This window comes from Chiloscyllium plagiosum, chromosome 29 (assembly GCF_004010195.1).
Source record: "Chiloscyllium plagiosum isolate BGI_BamShark_2017 chromosome 29, ASM401019v2, whole genome shotgun sequence".
Lineage (NCBI taxonomy): Eukaryota > Metazoa > Chordata > Chondrichthyes > Orectolobiformes > Hemiscylliidae > Chiloscyllium > Chiloscyllium plagiosum.
Genome location: NC_057738.1, coordinates 48,639,779 through 48,655,733, shown reverse-complemented (window position 1 = coordinate 48,655,733; position 15,955 = coordinate 48,639,779). Strand labels below are relative to the sequence as shown.

General features: G+C 41.5%; 1 protein-coding gene across 1 annotated transcript in view; it reads left to right on the top strand.

Annotated features, from left to right (window-relative positions):
* LOC122564311 (tumor necrosis factor alpha-induced protein 3-like) overlaps window positions 1-13,056 on the top strand; it is a 36,453-nt gene extending 23,397 nt beyond the window's left edge. The window contains exons 7-8 of the mRNA XM_043718982.1: window positions 4,673-4,914; window positions 12,482-13,056. Of these exons, the coding sequence (XP_043574917.1) occupies window positions 4,673-4,914; window positions 12,482-12,766 (527 nt within the window). The 3' untranslated portion in view covers window positions 12,767-13,056. The remainder of the gene's footprint in view (window positions 1-4,672; window positions 4,915-12,481) is intronic.
* Window positions 13,057-15,955: the final 2,899 nt, after the last annotated feature.

Here is a 15,955-nt window from a genome sequence, read left to right as displayed (position 1 = left end):
GCCTGTACATCTCTAGATATCAAAAAGTCAGAAGTCAGAAAATATATTCTTAATTATTATCTACATTTACTGGTCAATATACACATTGAGATTCCTAAAGTCACATGCACTACAAGGTCAGCCTTTTGTGTAGAGTGCTAGCCATCTGATTACAGTGTAAGCTTGACATGCAGTAGGACATATAGAAACTATTCTGTATAATAATGGATAGCCTGATTGAATCATCCCTCACTATATATTGTGAAAACTCATGAAAGAGTTACATCCATCACTTTGGCCCTGAGCAGTGTCTGGTCTACCGTAGATTACCCTGAATTGGGAAGGCCTCTCAAAAACTTGAACTATTTCCCCAGGCAGTACCTTCCAAACCCATGATCACTTCCATCTAGAAGGGCAAAGGCAGCAGATATGTGGGAACACCATTGCCCTCCAAGCCACACTCCATTCGGACTTGGAAACGTATCGCCATTTCTTGAGTGTTGCTGGGTCAAAATCTTGGAATTCTCTCCCTAACAAAATTGTAGGTCGATTTATAGTACATGGACTGCAGCAATTTAAGAAGGCAGCTCACCACCACCTTCTCAAGGACAACTTGGGATGGGCAATATATACTGCCAAGCCAGTGAAGCCCACATCTCATGATTCAATAAAACTAAAGAAAACTAAAGAAAACAGATGAAGTTAGATGTTCTGTGCTGTTACTATATAGTAAACCCATGAGTGGTTGTCTGCTCTAACACGATGTTGCCATCAAATCAAACAGACATATTGCCTACTACATAAATTAGTAACATGATGTGAATTTCAGTGCCAGTGATGCGAGGTCTGAAGGTTGTACATCATATTGACTGGCAGATCATATCAAAAAACATGTACAATTGACCATTCACAGTGGGCAGCAAGCCATTTGTGCCAATCCAATCTGTGCTTGCAAGCCCCAGGAAAGTATATTCACCAGTTTGTGTTTATCTGCAATTGGAAACCACTTATTAAATAATCCAGACAGTACCAAGTTACATCAAATATTAACTGAAGATCAGTAGCCAGGCCTTAAGTGGACTTGTGCATGCTAGAAGCTACTTTAAAAAACCACCAGACCCTGAACTATATAGACAAAAGGAATTTGCAGATATCCACATTGAATCTTTCTCAAAAAATGGAATCATAGAGAAAGCCAAACGCTGTTCCATCCCCATGGCAACACCCTGACTAATCAGAAGGTTAAAATGAAGAGGGTTAACTGCATTTACTAAATCTTCAACCAATTCATACTCTCTTTTCATTTTATATAAATTTGTGTCATTTTTTTTTCAAGTTTGTTTCTTGCTCCTGGTTCTGATGAGTGCAAAATGAAAACCTTCAGCATCTTGTCTCCTTTTAGTATTATTTACATTTTCTTCTGAGACCATTTAAAATGAACTCAAAATTGTTGCTGCCCTTTTTGAATGTTTCAGTATTGTGTGAGATGCTGCCTGGTTCCTCCAGTTTGACTTACCCACACGCTCTTACACAGGACCAGCTTCATCCACCAGCTGTACATGTAACTGGCAATATTTCACTGGATATAGCCTTCCAGGAATATCTTCCTCACGCAGTGCAATCTTTTTTATTAATGCAAACAATAACCAAGACTAACTTACCTGGAAAGAGTTCTGATGGTCAGGAGTTTCCTTTGCAAATATTTCCCCTCAAACATCCCTTTGGTCACAGCAGGAAGTCTCTGATTCAGAGTTGGTTGTTTCTATAACAGACAAATTCCCAAGGAAATATTGGGGAACATGCTGCACCTCCCAGCTACCCTATTTATTTAACATTCATGACATGTCCTACATTGGGATGTTTGATGGTTTAATCCTCAGCAAATACATACTGGAACACTATTCCAATCCATTGGGAATATGGGGAGCAAGAGATCAGTACTCATGTTTAGGGATTTCAGTAAAACTAATGTTCAGTTGTGGAAAGAAACTTCAGTCACTACAAAGAGAGAATGTGGTCTTGTGGACCTGATATGACATGGCCCTTCCACTTGAGTACGAGTTGTAGCAGGGAGGGGGACATTAGGTAAGGTGAGTGCCCCATCGAGTTCATCTGATAGAGCGTGAGAGAGTATCACACCAAGCAGCTCTACCATCACATGTAGAAAAATAATTCATGGCCAACTGATCTTGTTAGAAGCTGTGTCAGGGTTAGGCGGAGCTAAAACACCCCAGTATCACATGCCCATTGCCATAAAGCAGTTAGTGATGGGAGAATGGCAGCTCAGTCTTTTTATTTATTCACAGAATGAGGGTGTCACTGCCTAGGCCATCCCTAAATACTTAGAGGACAGTTAAGAATCTATCCCATTGCTGTGGGTCTGGAGTCACCAGGTTGCCTGTTTCCTTCCATAACAGACATTAGTGAACCAGATGGAATGTTTTGACAATAATTGTCATCATCAGACTCTTAATTCCAGATTTTTATTGTATTCAAATTTCAATCATCTGCCATAGCAGGATTTGAACCTGGGTCCCCTGAACATTCCTGGGTCTCTAGATTAACAGTTCAATGATAATACCATTAGGCCATTGCCTCCCTTCTTTTTAACAATGATTTTAGTAATGCAGGAAGCATAAATCTTTGCCCCTTGGGACACCCTTTGAGACGAGGATGCGCTGACTTCTTTCTTACCTGAATATAAAAGTCATCGCTCACCAACACCACCCCTTCCGAAGATAGGCAAAGCCCCCTTACCCACAGCCCCCAACATCAAGATCTTTGAGGTCCGCAGCAGTTCCAGAGGGTAGGATTCTCATCACTGAGGGGCACAGGGTTCCCCTCTCCCCACACCAGTTTAGCTCACCCACTGTGTCTATATCTTGGCCTGTTAGCTCACCATCATCAGGAGGAGACACAACCAACTAAACTCCAGGCTTCTGCAGTGAAGGCCTGCCCAGCTTTTTCAAAATTATTGCAACTGACGTAGAAGGAAAACAGTCCAAGGATGAAAAAGTAGAAGATTCTAACGGGAAATTCACAACTAACAAAATATAAATTAATTATGCCGACAGAAGATCTTTTAAAGCAGAAACTGACTTCAGGTATAAGTGAGATAGAAATGATATATGTAAAGAGAAAAATACATATACGAGCACAAAACAGTTATGTCAAAATAATAAATTATAATTACAGGCACTTCTTGGTTACAGAAGTTCCCTTGTGGAAGAGATTATCTTGGGATGTTTTGTTCCTTTCACAGGATAGGACAACAGGAAATTCAGATCTTTTCCATTTTGGTAGAATGTGAAACAATATTCAGGCAGATTCTTAGAGTCATAGAGATGTACAGCATGGAAACAGACCCTTCAGCCCAACTCATCCATGCCAACCAGATACCCTAAATTAATCTAGTCCCATTTGCCAGCACTTGGCCCATATCCGTCTAAACCCTTTCTACTCATATACCCATCCAGATGCCTTTTAAATGTTGTAATTGTACCAGCCTCCACCACTCCTCTGGCAGCTCATTCCATACACTCACCACTGTCTATGTGAAAAGTTGCCCCTTAGGTCCCTTTTATATCTTTCCCTCTCATTCTAAACCTATGTCCTCCAATTCTGGATTCCCCCGCCCCAGGGAAAAGACCTTGTCGATTTATCCTATTCACATCCCTCATGATTTTATAAACATCTATGAGGTCACCCCTCAGCCTCCAATGCTCTAGGGAAGACAGTGCCAGCCTGCTTAGTCTCTCCCTATAGCTCAAATCCTCCAACCCTAGCAACATCCTTGTAAATATTTTCTGAACCCTTTCAAGTTTCACAAAATCCTTCCGATAGGAAGATCAGAATTGCACACAATATTCCAAGAATGGCCTCACCAATGTCCGAACAGCCACAACATGACCTCCCAGCTCCTATACTCTATGCACTGACCAATAAAAAATAAACAGAGAAAACAACAAGTCTGTAAATATGATAAAAATACAAGAATGCAAGTTAGCTTTCTGGTAGCAATACCAGTGTGTAAATTGTACTGACTTGGGGCGTAGAGATATTGAAATGTACAAAGGACACAGAAAAGGGAACATAACCCTTCCATTAAAAATAGAAACATTTTGTTATGAAATAGAGTTTGAACAAAGCCAGTGTTTCTGATTCATGATTTCCAGTTCCTGTGCGGTATTGTTGATGGATTAGAGGTGGGAAGAGAGCTTTTATTGAGTGAGAATTTGTCTGAAATCTGTGTGTGTGTGTGTGTGTTGCTGTGCTCAACACAACTGAATCTTATCTTTTTGGCAGAGTGCCAGTTGGGTCAAGTTTTATGGAGGGTCTTTTTCTGTGAGGTCAAGTAAGGTCTGTCACTGCATCTCATCAAACCCACCTCATTAACTATCCGACCCTGCCCCTACAGTGTCCCCATCACCTGATTCTAGCTCCATGTTACAACCTGCTGTTCCCAGAACAACTCACCACTGCCACGATATCCCAGAATTCACCAGCACTGGAGACCACACTGTTTTTAAAATCCTATTGTGTATCCGGATAAGTTCTGTCAGTGTCCAAACTCAATTCTGTTTTGCACAGAAATACTGATTTCATAAAAGACATGTATCCAGTGCCTTTACTGACATGTTTTGTGGGGCAGTGGAATTAACAATCAGACTTACAATAACGCTTTTCTTCCTAGGAGCGTCTGCTCAGCAGGATCCAAACCAGCACGTTAATCATTCTCCAACTGCACCTAATGGGAACCTTGCTCAGATTTCATCCCACCTTAAAAACATGTCAGTTTGTTCTAAAGCTGAGTGTAGCATGCTTGCCAATCCAGTGTATAGTGGATATTGTGAAAAATGCTATGTTTATGTTCAGAGTAAACATGCACAAAGAATCAAGTCTGGCAGGGATATTCCTGCAGATCAACACATTTGGGTGAGTTAATTCTTTCTTTAATACCAAGGGAAGTCTGTGTTGCATAATTTAAAAAAATATTTATAATTTAAAATAGTATAATTTATAGAATATATCATATAGTCTCTATTGAATTAGAAGTGTTGCAGTTTTCCCAGTGAATCTTCGATCTGACCAGGAATAATTAGTATTTCTTGTGTTCATGTGTTACTTCAGTTATTTCTAAATTTCATTTGGTTTCTAATTTTGTATTTTACTTTTTCTGATGTATTCCCTTCATTGCCTTAAAATAAATGATATCAACATAAATCAAACTGGGCATATTAACCACTAGGACAAGTGGACCAAAGGGTCTGTTTCCACGCTGTACATCTCTATGACTCTATTTTGATACAGGTTTCTGGCAACTTACAATAAAATCAGAAAATACTCAGTAGCATCTGTAAAGGAAAAGAAACAGAGTTAATGGTTCAGGCTAGTGACAGAAGGAGCATCAACACTGTTTCTGTTTCCACACTGGCTGCCTTACCATAAGTGATGTTTCTGGTCAGAAACAACATGGCTCCAGTACAAACAACAAACTACCAGCAGTAGTTGGCCATTCAGTACCCCAAGCCTACTCAGCCATTCAATCAGGTCCTTGCTGATCTGATTCTGGACTCGCCACTACGTTTCCACCTCCTCCCACCAACCAGTGAATCCTTTGTCAATTGATCTGCTTCTGCCTTAAAGGTATTCAGTGACCTTGACTCCTTTAGGAAAGGAGTTTCAAGTTCTCACAACCTCCCAGAGAAAAAGATTCTCCTCATCTCTGTTAAATAGATGACCAGTTATTTTTAAACTGTGTCTACTGGTTCTAGGCTCTCTCTTAAAACATAGAATAGTGCAAACAGGAACAGGCCCTTTGGCCCATCATGTCTGGACTGCTTATGATGCCCTTCTAACCTAATCCCATCTGCCTGCACCTTTATTCCCCATTTGTTCATGCATCTGGCTAATGGCAATGTATTCCAGGCACCTACCACCCTCCTTTAAACTTTACCTCTTTCTCCCTAACCAGTGCCCCCCAGTATTAGACTTTTCCACCCTGGGAAAGGTTTTCTGACTACCTGCCCTATCCCATGCCTCTCATAATTTTATACACTTCTCTTAGGGTGCCCCTCACCTCAGAGACTCTAGTGAAAATAATCTAAGTTTGTTCAACCTCTTCTTATAGCTACTACACTCCAATCCAAGCAACATCTTGGTAAACCTCCTTTGTACCCTCTCCAAAGCATTCATGTCCTTCTGGTATTGTGGCAACCAGAAATACACACAATATTCCAAATGTGGCCTAACTAAAGGTTTATATAGTTGCAGCATGACTTGCCAGTTCTTATACTCAATGCCCAAACCAATAAAGGCAAACATACCATGCACCTTCTTTACCACCTTCTCCACTTGTGTTGACACTTTCAGGAGATATGGACTTGCACCCCAAGATCCCTCTGTACACCCATGCTCCTTGGGGTCCTGCTATTAACTATATGCTTCCCTCTCGCATTTGACCTCACAAAATGCACCACCTCACAATTGGCCAGATAAAAAACTCTATCTGCCATTTCTCTGCCCAACTTTTCAACTGATTTGCATCCTGCTGTGTACTTTGATAACTGTCCTCACTATCCACAATTCCACCAATTTCATGCCATCTGAAAAATTAGTAATCAGACCACCCACGTTTTCATCTAAACTATTTATATATTACAAACAACAGTGGTCCCAGCACTGATCCTTGTGGAACATTACTGCTCACAGATCTCCAGCCAGAAAAGCACCCTTCCATAATTACCCACTGTCTTCTATGACCAAGCCAATTTTGTATCCAACTTACCAATTCACCATGGATTCCATGTAACTTAATCTTCTAACCAACCTACTATAAGGGACCAAATAAAGTCCATGTGGACAACATCCACAACCCTACTTTCATCAAACATCTTCATCACTTCCTCAAAAACCCAGTCAAATTTGTGAGATAAGACTCTTCCTGCACACAGCCATGATGACCATCTCTAATAAGTCCATTCTTTTCCAAATGCAAGAAAATCCTGTCCCTCAGAACCTTCTCCAATAATTTCCCTACCACTGATGTCAGGCTCACCAGCCTATAATTTCCTGGTTTATTCCTGTTGCCCTTCTTAAACAAGTCATTCGCTACCTGACAAAGGAGCAGCAATCCAAAAGCTTGTACTTCCAAACAAACCTGTTGGACTATAACCTGGTGTTGTGTAATTTTTACCTTCCTAACTTCGACATGCCCCAGTATATCAATTTATTCCTCCCTAATCTTACCATTATTCATGTTCTTCTCCTTGGTGAATACTGATGCAAAGTGGATACTGGGGATCTTGTAGATGCAGGATATCTTGACTTCCAGAAGGCATTTAATATGGTGCCAAATGAAAGGTGAATGGACAAGATAAGATCACATGGGGTTGGGGTAATTTATTAATTTGGATAGATGATTGGCTAACCAACAGAAAGCAGAGCATTGGGATAAATTGTTCTTTTTCTGGTCGGCAAAAAGTAACTAGTGGAGTGCCACAGGGTTCAATTGGACCTGTTTACAAATTGTTTACAAACTTCTTTAATGACTTGGATGAGGGTTTAGAAAGTACTATAGTCAAATTTGCAGATGACACTCAAATAAGTGGAAAAATAAGTTGCAATAAATTGGCTCACCTGAGGGGGTAGGGTCTGAAATGTACTGTCTGAGTTTGGGGGGAGGCAGGTTTAGTCAAGGCCATCAAAAGTAAATTAGATAATTATTTGAAGAGCAAACAATTTCAGGACTACCGTGAAAGGGGAGGTGAGTGGAATTAGGAGAATTCCTCTTGCAGGGAGCTTGCACAGACTGAGGGGGCCAAATCGGCCCTTTCTGGGCTGTGACCATTCTGTGGATCCTGGGTTTTTTTGAAAGTAAATGTAAGAAGAATTGGTCTCAGATGTGAGCACAGCCAAACCGTTCTTGGTCTGGGTAAACTAAAGCACAGAAATATTGCATTGGTTGTTTGCAACTTTTCACAGAAGCATAATTCATGATGCAAGAAAAGGGAATTTATTCATATATTCATACAGTGCAGAAAAGGCCCTTCAGCCTATCAAGCCTGTACTGCTGCAACTGCCACTAAAAGTGCGCTACTCCAAATTTCCTGCACTTGTCCCATCTCCTTGAATGCTATAATGTTTGAAGTGCTCCTTGAAAGTAGAGTCGCAGGTAGATAGGATAATGAAGAAGGTGTTTGGTATGCTTTCCTTTATTGGTCAGAGTATTGAGTACAGGAGTTGGGAGATCATGTTGCGGCTGTACAGGACATTGGTTAGGCCACTGTTGGAATATAGGTAAAAGTGAGGACTGCAGATGCTGGAGCTTAGAGTCTAGATTAGAGAAAAGTGAGGACTGCAGATGCTGGAGCTTAGAGTCTAGATTAGAGTGGTGCTGGAAAAGCACAGCAGGTCAGGCAGCATTCGAGGAGCAGGAAAATCAACGTTTGATGAAGGGCTCCTGCCTGAAACATCAATTTTCCTGCTCTTCGGATGCTGCCTGACCTGTTGCACGTTTGGAATATTGCATGCAATATCGGAAGGATATTGTGAAACTTGATAGGGCTCAGAAAGGATTTATAAGTATGCTGAAAAATGTGTTGCTGGAAAAGCGCAGCAGGTCAGGCAGCATCAAAGGAGCAGAAGAATCGACGTTTCGGGCATAAGCCCTTCTTCAGCCCTTGATTCCTGAAGAAGGGCTTATGCCCAAAACGTCGATTCTCCTGCTCCTTTGATGCTGCCTGACCAGCTGCGCTTTTCCAGCAACACATTTTTCAGCTCTGATCTCCAGCATCTGCAGTCCTCACTTTCTCCTCCTTTATAAGAATGCTGCCAAAGTTGGAGGATTTGAGCTACAGGGAAAGGCTGAATAGGCTGAGATTGTTTTCCAAGGGGCATCGGAGGCTGAGGAGTGACCTCATAGAGGTTTTTAAAATCATGAGGGGCATGGATAGGGTAAATAGACAAAATCTTTTCTCTGGGGTGGGGGAGTCCAGAATTAGAGGGCATAGGTTTAGGGTGAGAGGGAAAAGATATAAAAGAGACCTAAGGGGTAACTTTTTCACATAGAGGGTGGTACGTGTATGGAATGAGCTGCCAGAGGAAGTGGTGGAGGCTGGTACAATGACAACATTTAAAAGGCATCTGGATGGGTATATGAATAGGAAGGATTTGGAGGGATATGAGCCTAGTGCTGGCAAATGGGATTAGATTAGGTTGGGATATCTGGTCAACATGGACGGGATGGACTGAAGGGTCTGTTTCCGTGCTGTACATCTCTATGACTCTATGACTGTATGCTCATTGTTATATTTTTTAAAGGTTGTAAGGTTTTCAGTCTCCACTACTTTCCCAGGCAGTGCATTCCAGATTCCCACCAACCGCTGAGTGAAAACATTTTTTTCCCAAATCCCCTCTGAATCTCACTGCCTCTTACCCTAAAGCTGCCTGACCCCTCGTGGTTAGCCCTTCAACCAAGGGAAACAATTCTTCTCTATTCACCTTGTCCATGCCCATCATAATCGTATACACCTCAAATATGTCCCCACTCAGGTTTTTCTGCTCTAAATAAAACAATCCAAACCCAATGAGTCTCTCCTAACAGATCAATTTCTCCATCCCAGGCACATCCTGGTGAACTTCCTCTCTATCCCCTCTGCTGCTATCATATCCTTTCTGTGGGGAGGTGACCAGAACTGCACACAGTATTCCAGCTATGGCCTGACCAATGCTCTGTACAGCTACAACACTACCTCTTTGCTCTTATACCCTATGCCATGGCTGATGAAAACAAGTATCCCATATGCCTGCTTAACTATCCTATTTAGGTGTTCTGCCAACTTCAGGGATCTGTAAACAATTACCACAAGATCCCTATGCTCCTCTAAGCTACTCAGTGTCCTCCCATTCATCTTGTTTTTTCTTCCGAAGTACATCATATCACACTTATCAAGGATTAAATAAAGTATCATCTGCTATTGCTCTGTCCATCTGACCAACCCATCTATATCTTCTGGAACCTACAATCATCTTCTTTGTTATTCACCAGCCTACCAATCTTGGTGTCATCTTCATATTTGCTTAACAGTCCCCCAACATTTCCTTTTGTATCATTTCTGTATGTAACAGAGGGTTCTCGTGGTACACTGCTAAACACCAGCCTCCAGTCATGCAAACAGCCTTCTACCACTTCTCTTTGTGTCCTATTACTAAACCAGTTTCTGATCCATCTCACCAAGTTTACCTCAATTCCATTTGCATATTCTGAAAACATTTTCTGGAGAAACCCTCTCCTGTACTGGATCAAAGAGGGACACTTCACAACAAAAACCAGGGACACTTCACAACAAAAACCAGGAACACCTCACAACAAAAACCAGGGACACTTCACAGCCTGTTCTAGTGAAAAACCATAACTAGGAATTGTGACCATTATCTGCTTCTTTCTGCGGTTCACTAGTTTTTAAACAACACTCCATTTAGGAGTATAGAGACAGAATGGGTGATATAAAGTTCATTTAGAGATATTACCTGAAACCCTACAATTTTTACCCCAAATATCCAAATGGATGTAACCACAAGGCAATCCTTGTGTCATTAATTTCCGGCTTTCTTATTGCACACTCTGGGATATTGTGGGAATGGGTGATGGAGTGTGTTGGGGGTGGGTGCTGGAAAACTGATGATGGGTTACTGCTGTGGTATTTTTCCAAATGACCACTCGTGGTGCACTGTGGTATTTACCACCTTTGCCAGTGTGTGCTGCTGGGTATGAGCTGCTTGAGGTGCTTTGTTGCCACCAGTACTCCTCTACATTTGCTTAGTCTTTAGCGTCTCTAGTGATTCTTGGTCCAGGATATCAGTCCCTGTAGTGTATTTACAGGAGAGACACTGTTCTTGGATTTAGAGAAGGTTTGTTCAATGATGGCAATAAATACAATTCCATTTAGTCAGGTGTAATGACTGGACCATGCAGAGTGGGTGCAGATCCATCTGCTCCCTCTGAAAGCCAGAGGAGAATTCTGTCTCCACCCACTGACAATCTGTAGCATCAGTAGAATGGGTGGAACCACAGCAGTATGAACATTAACCCCTTCAGGACCATCTTCTTGTATAACAGGCTGGGAGTGAGATGCTTTATTATTAAGAAAGAAATTCACTCCTGAATCGTCTTCAAGCTAATCTGCTGAAGGTGACAGTAAGGACAATGGATATAAAACTGGATCAGAATCTCAGATGACTTCAGCAGATCCTGACTCATTAGATTCCTATGATGTAAACATCGTGTGAGGTGCTGGAGAGCTGCTGGTTGTCACCCTGAAGGCATTGCCCCTTCAGGAGAAGAGAGATACATCTTCTCTCCTGTCAGAGATATCACTGTCATCCTCAGATTACTGCAAAGGGCAGTTAGGGATCAGTCATACAGTATGAAACTGGACTCATGTAAACCAGACAATGGTACCCTCTCAAAAAAACATTAGTGAGCCAGATACTATTTTTAAGATAACCTGAGGCTTCTTTGTCACTGAATTTTTGATGCTAGCTTTTAATTTCCAGATTGTTTTTAGCTCAAGATGAGATTTGAATTCTCCACTACTTGGGCTTTAGAGAAACCCTTTTTGCGGTTATAAACTGATTAGATTAGATTCCGTACAGTGTGGAAACAGGCCCTTCGGCCTAACCAGTTCACACCGACCCTCTGAAGAGGAACCCACCCAGACCCATTTCCCTCTGACTAATGCACCTAACACTACGGGCAATTTAGCATGGTCAATTCACCTCGCCTGCACATCTTTGAACCATGGGAGGAAACTGGAGCACCCAGAGGAAACCCACGCAGACACGGGGAGAACGTGCAAACTCCATACAGACAGTTGGCCGAGGCTGGAATTGAACCTGGGGCCCTGGTGTTGTGAGGCAGCAGTGCTAACCGCTGAGCCACCATGCCACCCAAACTAAACTGGAATGTTGCTATTCCCAGTATAAGGGAAGATATTTGCAAATACCCTTCTGCCAGTTCTGTGGGTGCTCGACGTACCAAGGACTGATGCTGTTCAAGAGGCAACTCATCATTGCCTTCTCAATGGTAACTAGGGATGGGCAATAAATAATGGGCTAGCCAATGGGATTGACGTCCCATAGATCATTTTAAAAAGTAACTTTGACAGTGAGTTTACTGAATAACATCTCCACCTCCTTAGCTATACATTCCAAAAATAGTAGATAAAAAGAACATAATGAAAGTTTGTCTGAGATATTGGAATATCAACCATACAGTAATAACAGTAAAATGTTGAAACAGAACATTATGTTGCTATGACTGACAAAAGGCTGGCTCTGAAATTTCAGCCAAACTAGCAAATCGAAAATGTATAAGCCAAGTTGTAATGTTGTACTCTGTGCTGATTACAATCAGTGAAAACAATGGAGTTAACAACAAAATGTGCAAAACTGTTAACTGACTTTTAAATGGAGTTGGCTAAATAAAATATTGTCATTTCAGAGTCCTGTGCTGCCAAGATGTCACAATTATAATGCATCAAATGATCAGGGATTGTCTGACAGAACAACCAATGAACTCTTTGAGGTGGAGTTAGTGACAAGCAGCAACAGCAGCAGTGGTCATTTGCAATCTTCACAGATTCGCACTTTCTCATCATCAGATCAACAGAACTTGGAGACAAGGAGAAAGCTTTGTAGAACTCAAGACTGTGAGAACTTCGGGAATGCAAAATGTGATGGTTACTGTAATGCTTGTTTCACCACCTTACAGCTGCACAGAAAGTAGATATTCTGGGGCAACAGACAGGGGGCACCAGTCGATTTCACCCTCTCCCCAGTTGTTCATTACCAACTCATAATGCAGTTCAGTCACATTTGAGTATCGAGCAAAAGACTAATTTTTTTTCAGCAAAAACAAAGTTGGAAAAATAATTTGTAATTTATTTAAAATTAAAGCACATGGGACTGAGGACAGTGTAGTGACATGGATAGGGAGCTCGTTGGCAGACAGGAAGCAAAGAGTATGAATAAACGGGTCATTTTTCTGAGTGGCAGCCAGTGACTATTGGAGTTCATACGGACAGGGTATTGAATACAAGAATTGGCAGGTCATGCTACAGTTATATAGGACTTTGGTTCGGCCACATTTGGAATAATGTGTACAGTTCTGGTCCTCACATTACCAAAAGGATGTAGATGCTTTGGAGAGAGTGCAGAGGTTCACCAGGATGTTGTCTTGTATGGAGGATGCTAGCTACGTAGAGAGGTTGAGTAGATTAGGATTATTTTCATTAGAAAGACGAAGGTGGAGGGGGGACCCGATTGAGGTCAACAAAATCATGAGTGGTGTATACAGGGTGGATAACAAGAAACTTTTTCCCAGAGTGGGGGATTTAATTACTAGGGGTCACGAGTTCAAAGTGAGAGAAAAAGTTTAGGGGAGATATGTGTGCAAAGTTCTTCACACAGAGGGTGGTGGGTGCCTGGAATGCGTTGCCAGCTGCAGTGGTAGAGGCAGCCACGATAGCGTCATTTAAGATGTTTCTAGACAGATACATGAATGGACAGGGAGCAGAAGGACACAGATCCTTTGAAAATAGGCTACAGGTTTATGTAGAGTTTCTGGATTGGCACAGGCTTGAAGGGCCAAAGAGCCTGTTCCTGTGCTGTAATTTTCTTTTATCTTTGTTCTACTGCAGGGATCGGTGCTTGAACCCAGCTATTCACAAACTATATATTAATTATTTTGATGAGAGAATTAAATGTTACATCTCAAAGTTTGCAGACAACACAAAGCTGGGTGGAAGGGTGTATTGTGAGAAGGATGCAAAGATGCTTCAGTTTGATTTGCACAAGTTGTGAGTTGGGTAAATATGTAACAGATTTAATATAATGTGGATGAATGTAAGGTTATCCACTTTAGTCATAAAAACAGGAAAGCAGATTATAATCTGAATGCTAATAGATTGGGAAGGGGGAGGGTCAATGAGACCCGAATGTCCTTTTGTGCCAGTCGCTGAAGGTAAGCATGCAGGTGCAGTAGGTATAAAAGAAGACAAATGGTTTGTTGGCCTTCAGGATGAGAGGATTCAATTCCAGGAAAAGGGATGTCTTGCCGCAATTGTACAGGGTGTTGGTGAGACGACACCTGGAGTATTGTGTGCAGTTTTGGTCTCATTATCTGAGGAAAGATGTTCTGACGATGGAGGGAGAGCATCAAAGGTTTGCCAGAGTGATTCCAGGGATGGTATGACTGATGTATGAAGACAGGCTAGATCAGTTAAGACTACATTCACTGGATTTTAGGAGAATGTGGATGATCTTGTAAAACCTATAAAACTCTAACAGGATTAGACAGGATAAATGTGGAAAGGATGTTCCTAATGGCTCAAAACAAAGAGTCACAGTCTAAGGATACAGGTGGGACTGAGATGAGGAGGAATTTCCTCACCCATAGACTAGTGAGCCTGTGGAATTCTCTGCTACATAAAGTGATTGAGGACAAAACATTGAACATTTTCAAGAAAGAATTAGGTGTAGTTATTTGGGCTAAAGGGATCAAAGGGTGTGGGGAGAAAGCAAGAGCGGGGGATTGGGTTGGATGATCAGACATCATCATATTGAATGGCAGAGCAGGCTCAAAGGGCTGAATGGTCTACTCCTTCTAGCCCTCGTTTCCATGTTTCTAGCTTATTGCTAGCCTGCTAATCCAGAGATCTGGATTGTTCTGGAGACCAGGTTCGAATCCTGCCATGGCAGATGGTGGAATTTAATTTCAATAAAACAAAAAATCTGGAAATAAGGGTCTATTGATGACCATGAAACAATTGTCAATTGTCAGGAAAACCTATCTAGTTCACTCATGTCCTTTAGGGAAGGAAACTGCCATCCTTACCTGGACTGGTCCATAAGTGACTCCGCACCCACAGCAATGTGGTTGACTCTTAACTGTTCTCTAAGCAATTAGGGATGGACAATAAGTGCTTGCTTAGTCAGCAACACTCTCATCCTGTGAATGAATGTAAAATGGTTTCATGATATTTGCAAAGTTGGATAGATATTACAGAAAACTAGATTCTGGTCTTTTTTTTAGGGAGAGTTTGTTTAAATTTCTGTATGGTCTTCCTTTTGTTTAATAGGTGATTATTACATTTATAGCAAACAACAAGTATAGGGATTTGATTTGTCTTGACACAGTAAAGCATAACTTTCGCGCAGTAGATTTCTTCCCTTTGAAAGTGGTAACTAGGTGTGAGATACAACATTAGAAGTTATCTCACTCTCTGGTTTTTACTGTCATCCCCTATAAGAAGTCATCTGACCCCTGACAGTCATTTCCAGGTAGCATAGCAGTGAGTAGGACCTGATGATGTGATGACTCATTGAGTGAAACCTGTTTCTAACTATTATCGGAGAGAACTCACCACTGTAATCCCCTGCATCTCTGTGTTCTGACCAATTAACAATGAAGATACTATGCTCCCCTAACTAAAACATAGCAAATTGTTTGCAAATATATACATTATACATTATACATTATAGGCACAAAATTCTCATGGAATATATTAAATAGAGAATGTTTTTTAAGATTGGCAAGTGCCCCAATATATATTGTCAGAGTTATTGGAGACAGGAGGGAAAGTGAAGTTGAGGCTATGATCAAATAAACAATTGTCTTCTAGACTGACCAAGCAGGTCAACTGGCCTGTCCTATTTCTCATGTTCTTGTGAGATTTCCAATTTGTCTTGAGTGATGAATGGTTGGTGAGTAGAAAACTGCTCTGGGTGTACTTATAGACAATAGACAATAGGTGCAGGAGTAGGCCATTCAGCCCTTCGAGCCTGCACCGCCATTCAATATAATCATGGCTGATCATTCCTAATCAGTATCCTGTTCCTGCCTTATCTCCATAACCCTTGACTCCACTATCTTTGAGAGCTCTATCCAACTCCTCCTTAAATGAATCCAGAGAGT